This window comes from Impatiens glandulifera, chromosome 1, assembly GCF_907164915.1.
Source record: "Impatiens glandulifera chromosome 1, dImpGla2.1, whole genome shotgun sequence".
In the NCBI taxonomy this organism is placed as follows: Eukaryota; Viridiplantae; Streptophyta; class Magnoliopsida; order Ericales; family Balsaminaceae; genus Impatiens; species Impatiens glandulifera.
The window spans coordinates 98,053,936-98,061,585 of NC_061862.1; the positions used below are offsets into that span (position 1 = coordinate 98,053,936).

At 32.8% G+C, this 7,650-nt stretch overlaps 1 protein-coding gene across 1 annotated transcript; it reads right to left on the reverse strand.

Moving 5' to 3' along the window:
- Positions 1–2,960: 2,960 nt before the first annotated feature.
- Positions 2,961–6,564, reverse strand: LOC124919387 (2-hydroxyacyl-CoA lyase-like). The gene is made up of 2 exons (XM_047459620.1): positions 4,962–6,564; positions 2,961–3,393 (listed from the first exon to the last, which is right to left on the reverse strand). The coding sequence occupies exons 1-2, from the start codon at positions 6,378–6,380 to the stop codon at positions 3,079–3,081; spliced, it is 1,734 nt and encodes a 577-aa protein (XP_047315576.1). The 5' UTR covers positions 6,381–6,564; the 3' UTR covers positions 2,961–3,078.
- Positions 6,565–7,650: the final 1,086 nt, after the last annotated feature.

Below are 7,650 nucleotides of genomic sequence, written 5' to 3' on the forward strand. Positions count from 1 at the left end.
ACAAATGCGAGATAAATATTAGTTAAGGGATTACAATTGTTCAACTCGGGTTAAATTGTATTCAATGTTTTTTTTTTATCATTTTCTTCATGTCAGAGAATCTTCGCGAATCATGTTTACATTATATTCTTCAAAAACTAATTATTTTTTATGGTAAAATTGTATTTTTATAATAGTATATATAGCTTAATATTTTAAAATTCATATTTATAAATGATGTACTTGCATTCATATCCTAATATATATATATATATATATATATATATCCTCGAACTCCGCATCAAATAAAAAATAAAATATCTACCAATAATATAAATAAGTCATTATCCTAGATGTGTACATGCATTCATATTCTAAAAAAAAATAATACATATATATATCATCATACTCCCCTTCATAATCCCCTTCATAAGTGGATGAAAAAGTTGATTTGAAATAAAACTCAAACTCGTTTTTATCTCAAAACTCAAATATCTTATCAATTATTAAATCAAATAATTTTATCATTTAAATATTAAAATTATCCTCTAATTTTCTCATCTTTCTAAATTATCATTCTCTCACCTACACCATGTCCTCTAAAATCAATTGGTAAATTAGTCTTCAAATTTTAAAAACCATTTTTTTTTAATTTTTACCAAACAAAAATTTTTAAGATAAAAAACCCAAGTAAAACCCAAAAAAACTCTTTTCTCAAATAAGTCCTAACTTACTCAATACATTCAAAATTATTCAATTTCTCAAACAAATTCATACCCAAATTCAAATTATTCAATTTCTCAAACAAATTCATACCCAAATTCAATTTCAGATCTACAAATGTTTAAAAAAAATACATAGAATGCAATGACATCATATCGATATCTCGTTTCTCTTGCCAATTTGATCATAGCTCATTAAATACAATCAATTCATCTTTACATCTTTTAAATATTAAAGAACTCTTTCTTTTTCTACACAAATACAAATCTGTAGATCTGAATGGCCAATTAAACAACTGTAGATTTTGAATTAAATAGGGGAATATTCTAAAATAATTTAAAAATTAAAGGCCAGCTTTGATTTTTCCATTTCCCCAAATACTATAGTGGAACAACATCATTTTTAGATACCGATAGATGCTGCCCATCCTATTATTTATTGTCCACAACGAGCTGAAAGTACCCCTGTTTCGGGATCCTCTTGTCGGCAAAATAGTAAAAAAAATTAAAAAATATGTCTATTTTACCATGCCTGTGAGGGGAATATTGGAAAAATATGTGGATCCTGTAACAAGGGATCCTTTCTGCACAAAATTCAAACCAGGAAAAAACTTTTCATTTTTTTGGACCAAAATTATCTGTTAAGAGTATAGTATTATTAGTACCAATGTTTGGTCTGTTATTATCTCCAAAATAGTTTAAGTGTTTTTTTCAACTTAAATAATCAAAATCTCGATTCTCAATACCGCTATTAATTGAAATACAGGATCTTGACCACCATGAGAATCGTGCTAATTTATTAAAATTTAAGAATACATATATTTAGTCTCTTTCTGTATACTTTGTTCACTTAAATCTAGTAAAAAGAAAAGTATTAATATTTCTCTTTAGTTGATGTGGACTTTATTTAGACCCAACTTGATGTGGACTTTATTTAGACTCACGGTATATAATGTGAAGGAACATTATTTTTCTATTTTAGGTTAACTGAGTTTTGAGAACAACAAGGGAAAGATCAGAACAAAAACATATTCAAGGGTTTGAGGTAGCAACCGGAGAAAATTTCCGTTTGCCGAAATTTGCGTCGTTTAATCGACTTCAAACGTTGACAGCTTGTTAGTTATTTTTGGGGTTACGTTCTAAACGGTGAAAATCTGTTTACTGGTTGCAGAATTGATAAGGTTGGTTGATCTTACTCTTTTTGTTTTTTGTTATTATTTGTCAAGATTGTTGTGTGATCTTGATGCAATTGATTAGTGACTCTAGTTTATATCTAGAGTGAACCCCTATTTGTAACCTTGTTGATGATAGTGGATTGTTAAGTGGCCTGACTAGTCCCATGATTTTTACTCTCAATTTGAAGAGAGGTTTTCCACGTTAAATATTGTATTGTCGTTTTGATTTCATTCTGTTTTGCTCATCTCTTATACTCAGTTAATTGGGAAAGCGTTATGTTTTGAAGAATACATTTTCCCATCAAATGTATCATTGTTTGCTATGTCGTGAATCTAGACAAACTCCAAAAAGAAAGAAAGAGGCACTCGAGATCGAGCTTGGTTATGAAGACAGAGCATACTTAGCTAGGAAAGGAAGTCAAGTTAAAGCATGGAAAACACATATGTTCGTCGATATACAAGTTCAACTCATTGAAGATGACAGAAAATGCGAGGAAAACTAGCCAATCGAGGAGAACTAGCAAATCGAGCACATAAAAGGAAAGTTTACAACTTGAATTACACCCAAACAATGCCCAACAGACTGATCAACCTACAAGAAAGTCTAAATTGATGTATATATTCGTTTGGAGAAATTGTCATTCCTATAAAAGATTTACCCATTTATATCATATTTATAAGCTTAGTAATATTAGTTACCTCAGCTTAATTACTTCCATTTTTAGAATCTTTTGTAAATATTGTTTAGGGTAACTAGTTACACATTGCACTTTTAGGTAATCTGATTCATGGTATATTGTGATTGATATAAAGTTATTTGAAATTAACCTCAAATAGCCTACACCAAACAATAGGCATTGTTTGATGGTTAATATCATATCATCAATACTTAAATCAATCAAAATATTCAAACAATCAAATTACAAATACTAAAACACTATTACTTTTTAATATTATTTTAAATTATTAAATATAAATGAATAACACAAACAAATTATTTCAAGAAACAGACCTACATCAACTATTTTTTTTTTTTAATTTAAGAAGCTAGCACAACCCACAGTCCTAACCCCGTTTCACCACATCAAACAAGCTCTAATACTTAACATGTAAAAAGAAGCATTATTACTCTAGTTTGATTCTCTCTTAATGCATATCATTATTACTAATACTTTTGGCAAAAGAGTGGAATCAAACAAACCTCAGTTCTTATGCTGCATCCTTCCGCTTTCAGCACCAGCATAAGGGTCAATTGTGACATTTATAACTGCAGGCTTCTTCTCCGAGAAGGATTTATCAAGTGCAGACTTGAGCTCATCTGGTGTTCCCACAAGGTACCCTTTCCCTCCAAAGGCTTCACTTAGAACATGATAGGCTGCTCCTTGAACGAAAGAAGTAGGGGCAGGATCGTCCTTGAATGGACCCGAAATTTCTTCAGGGTTCCTTCGGTCCCCACCATAGACACCACCATTGTTAAAGACTATCACTACCACGGGGAGCTGATATCGAACCAATGTCTGCAAATGTTTTGTGAATGTTAAACGCTAAAACAAAGTTTTTTTAAATGCAAATAGGTGTGAAATATCAGGAGATATAAACAAATAAAGACATTCAAGATTATGAAAAGATCTAGAATATCTTATATAGTGTACTCTTGGAAATAGTTCAAATTACTTCTTGCAGTTGATTCTTAATTAAGAGCTTGTTTGAACTTGAGTTATTTAATTATTTCAAAAAACCCTTTGCATCATTTCAACCATCAAATAACTCAATTTATCAACCAAAACACCTTCACTTTATTTATTATAAATTTTAAATACAAAATGACAATTTAGTAATTTAACCCAAATAACCCACTTTTTAATCAAACAAAATTTTGATTTCATAACCTAGCTTTTTTCAAATAATCCCACATCAAACAAACTCTAATATCAATCAATGACTAACATATTTGTGTTCTTTCTAAAAATGCATATTAAGGGCTTGTTTTATGTTCGTTATCTGAGTTTTTAACCGGTTGAATTACTATATTGTCTTTTTATATTTAAAATTAATTTTTTATAAAAAAATAAAGATATTTTAGTATTTTGATTGATAAATTAATGAGTGATTGGATGGATGAAAAGAAATATATTGGGACATATATGTTTTGAATAAGACCTCCCAAAAAACCTAAATCAAACTACCTCTAAGAGAATAATTTGAGACATTTTCAAAAGTTCGGGAAGTAAAACAAGTTCAAGAATCAAAACGAGCTTCTAATGCAAGTTGAGGAAGAAAAAGTTAACACTTTAAACAACTCTTGATTGACAGAGAAGTGAGGAATTTAATGAAGAAAAATTGGTTTTATTTCTTGAATGTAAATTATATAATGAATCTATGCCTTAATTAGGCATACAAATGTGTTACTGATTAGGGGACTCTAAATATTTTAATTAACCTAACTAATTATGGTAAATACTATAAAGATTCTCAATTATACCATACTTTTTTTTAATATAGGAAGATAGCAACGACACACACAGTTATGGCCCCCATTTCAACTTAGGGCATTCTTAGTAGGAATAGAACCCGTGATCTTTGATCTTTTAGACAAGACTCAATTATATCCTACTATATCACATATTATCCTAATCTCATAATGTCTTTTGGTTTGTGAGAGCAGCAAAACTCATGTTCTTAACAAAATAACAAAGACAGGCTAACACAACAAACCACTGTCATTGTCATGACCACTCACTTCAATCAAAGTGTTTTCAATCAAAATTGAAAAATGATACCTCAAGGTGGTAAACCCGTTAGTACATATAGGGTGGGTCGAAACAAAAGGCTAATAACAAAATCAAAATGAAGTTTTCCTTAAGGTAGAAACTAGAAACTAATCCATCAGCAAGAATCCAATCATAGTTTATATGCATGATAGATAAACAATGATCCACTATTTTCAAATTTTAAAAATACCTAGAGACACGATTTAGAACTGTAACAGTGACTTATCAATTTTTATGAGAATGTTAGTCAAAAATATTGTAAACTTGGCATGATTTGTAATAAAATCACAATAAAGGAAGTTAAATGAACAAACCTCAACTTCCATAGCACTAAACCCAAATCCAGAATCTCCTTCAACAGCAACAACAAGCCTATCAGGTGAAGCAACAGCTGCAGCAATGCAATAACCCAAACCAACCCCCATTGTTCCCCATGTACCTGCATCCAACCGCGTCCTTGGTTCTGTTTGAATCAAAACCCCTCTTCCCACATCCATGGTGTTTGCTCCTTCAGAAACCAATATAGGAGAAGGACTACCAACTCCAAGAATTGCATCCCTTATAATCCTCATTGGAGTCAAGAAATTGAATGGCACGATATCCTTTGCCAACTGTGCCTCCATCTTCAACACGTTTTCCTTGGCTTTCTTTGCGATTGAATCGACCCAAGAATGAGTTTTTCCTAAACAAAATGGATCGTCCTTAATTTCCTTATTGAGTAACTTCAAAACCTTTGCTGCATCTCCAGCCAATCCTAAATAAGGCTTCCTAAGCTCTATCTCATCCTTGCTTATATCAACTAATATGAACTTGACATCACTTGACCATTTTGGTGACTCACCAAAGTGAAGTAGCCAATTCAGTCGTGCCCCAACTATAAGAGCTACATCACATTTTCCAATTGCAAGAGACCTAGCTGCAGTTGCAGCTAGCTCGTGGTTATCAGGTAATAAACCTTTCCCCATTGGAGTCGGAAGGAAAGGGATTCCGGTAGATTCAACCAGTTTTTTCAATTCATTTTCAGCTCTAGAATAAGAAGCGCCCTTACCAAATACAATCAGAGGCCTCTCAGCATGCCGCAGGGTAGAAACAGCTTTCTCAATCTCCGAACTTTCGAGTCTGTGGGGTTCTTCTTGTTTTCTGGAATTATCTGCATCAGAGAGCAACTTCTCCGCCTCTGATTCAGTAACTGTTTGATGAAGAACGTCGGTCGGAAGATCCAAATAACATCCTCCGGGTCGACCGGACACCGCCTGATCAACGACTTGGAAGACGCAATTAGGGATTTCTCGAATATCAGTCGCTTTCACCGAGAATTTCGAGAAGGATTTGACCGCTGCGATCTGGTCGAGCTCCTGAAAATCTCCCCGGCCGAAATCCTTCTGGTCGCAGGATCCGGAAATCATGACCATCGGCCAGCAGTTGATGGCGGCATTTGAGAGGCCAGCGAGGCCATGGACGCAGCCGGGACCGGAAACGGTGAGGAGGACTCCTGGTTTGCCAGTGAGATATCCATAAGCGGATGCAGCGTAGCCGGCAGACTGTTCATTGTGGAAGGCGATGAAGCGAATACCGAGAGCGACGGCACGATTGGCGAGAGAAGTTACCGGAATACCAACGACGCCGAACATACGGTCCACGCCAGCGCGTTCCAAGGCTTTAGCTACCAAGACGTTACCGTCGATGAGTGGGGAAGTGTGAGAAATTGAAGGGTCGAGGTTGGAATCCGCCATGGACTTAAGTATCTTCAAAAATGGTTAGACTTGACTAGCAGCAGGTGTAAGCAATCGATCTTCAGAGTGAAAATGACTATATAAAATCCCCAAATTTTAGGGTTGCAGATCGAATTGGTAGTTTAATACCAAATTGACATTGAGGAGAGAATGAGAGTATCAAAATCAAAATTGACAACTTCCGTTGTCATTAACCAGAAATAGGATTAAGGTTATCACCGTTAAGGAGGTTTCGGACGGGAAATACATCTAAATTTCTTGTCCCCGTTTTTATTTTGGAGATTATTTTATTACTATCCCAACCTCATCATTTGGTTTCCGAGAATTTTGCAGAGTGTTTATAACTTTTTATGTAATTAAATTATATAAATAAATTTTTATAAAATATATAAAAAAATTATATTATTATAAAGTAATAAACTTAATTTTTGTATAAAATATAATAAATAAATAAATATATCGATAATTTTATATATTTAATTGTGTTTTTAGTGTTAGGGATAAAATCGGTACAGTTCGGGGCGGATTCACAAATACCCATCCTCGGTCAACTACCAGTCAAACCGAGAAAAACCATCCCAAACAGGACAATTCAGTTCGATTATTGCGGAACGGTTTCAATTATCATACTTAATATTCAAACCTAGTCCATGATTCATTATATGCCAATTTAGAACTCATTACCCATCATAAAAATAAGATTCTAGCATGGAAAATATTAGTGAAAAAGATAAAGAATTAGTAGATGTGAGTTAAATTTATGAAGTATATCTTACAACTCAGGAAAGTGAAACACTATAACCCATCACTTTTTTAAGCAAAGATTACAAGGTTTAAATAAGCTTATCTAATTTCAATTTGTTATATATATTGTTTTGTAATTTAAATATTTATATTTTTCAAAATTATATTGATCGTAAAAAAATAAATGCAAAACCAAATTCAAATAATAACAAATTTACAAATATGGTTTAGCGAACAAGAAGAAAATTAATTTCATGGTAAACATTAAGTTTGTTTCATTGATTAACTGTAACATAAAATTGGGTTTGATTTAATATTTATAGGAAATACGAAATGGACATCATCCTATTATCAAAAACTATTCTTAGAGAGTTAATAGTAGAGGTTACGGGGTTTGATCAGCTGATAAAGACTCCACTGTCTAGAAACTATCTTGATTGTTTACCATTTGCATTATTAACCTTCTCTAATTTTCCTCATCCTCAAACATTTCTGGATTCATCGTCCTCCTCAAAGCCTCCTTGGC

Bases quoted from the DNA above. Each gene is read 5' to 3' on its own strand.
- LOC124919387 (XM_047459620.1), bottom strand. From the start codon at position 6,380: ATGGCGGATTCCAACCTCGACCCTTCAATTTCTCACACTTCCCCACTC. The intron at 3,394-4,961 runs GTTTGTTCATTT...AAACATTTGCAG, and splicing joins TTAGTGCTATGGAAGTTGAG to ACATTGGTTCGATATCAGCT.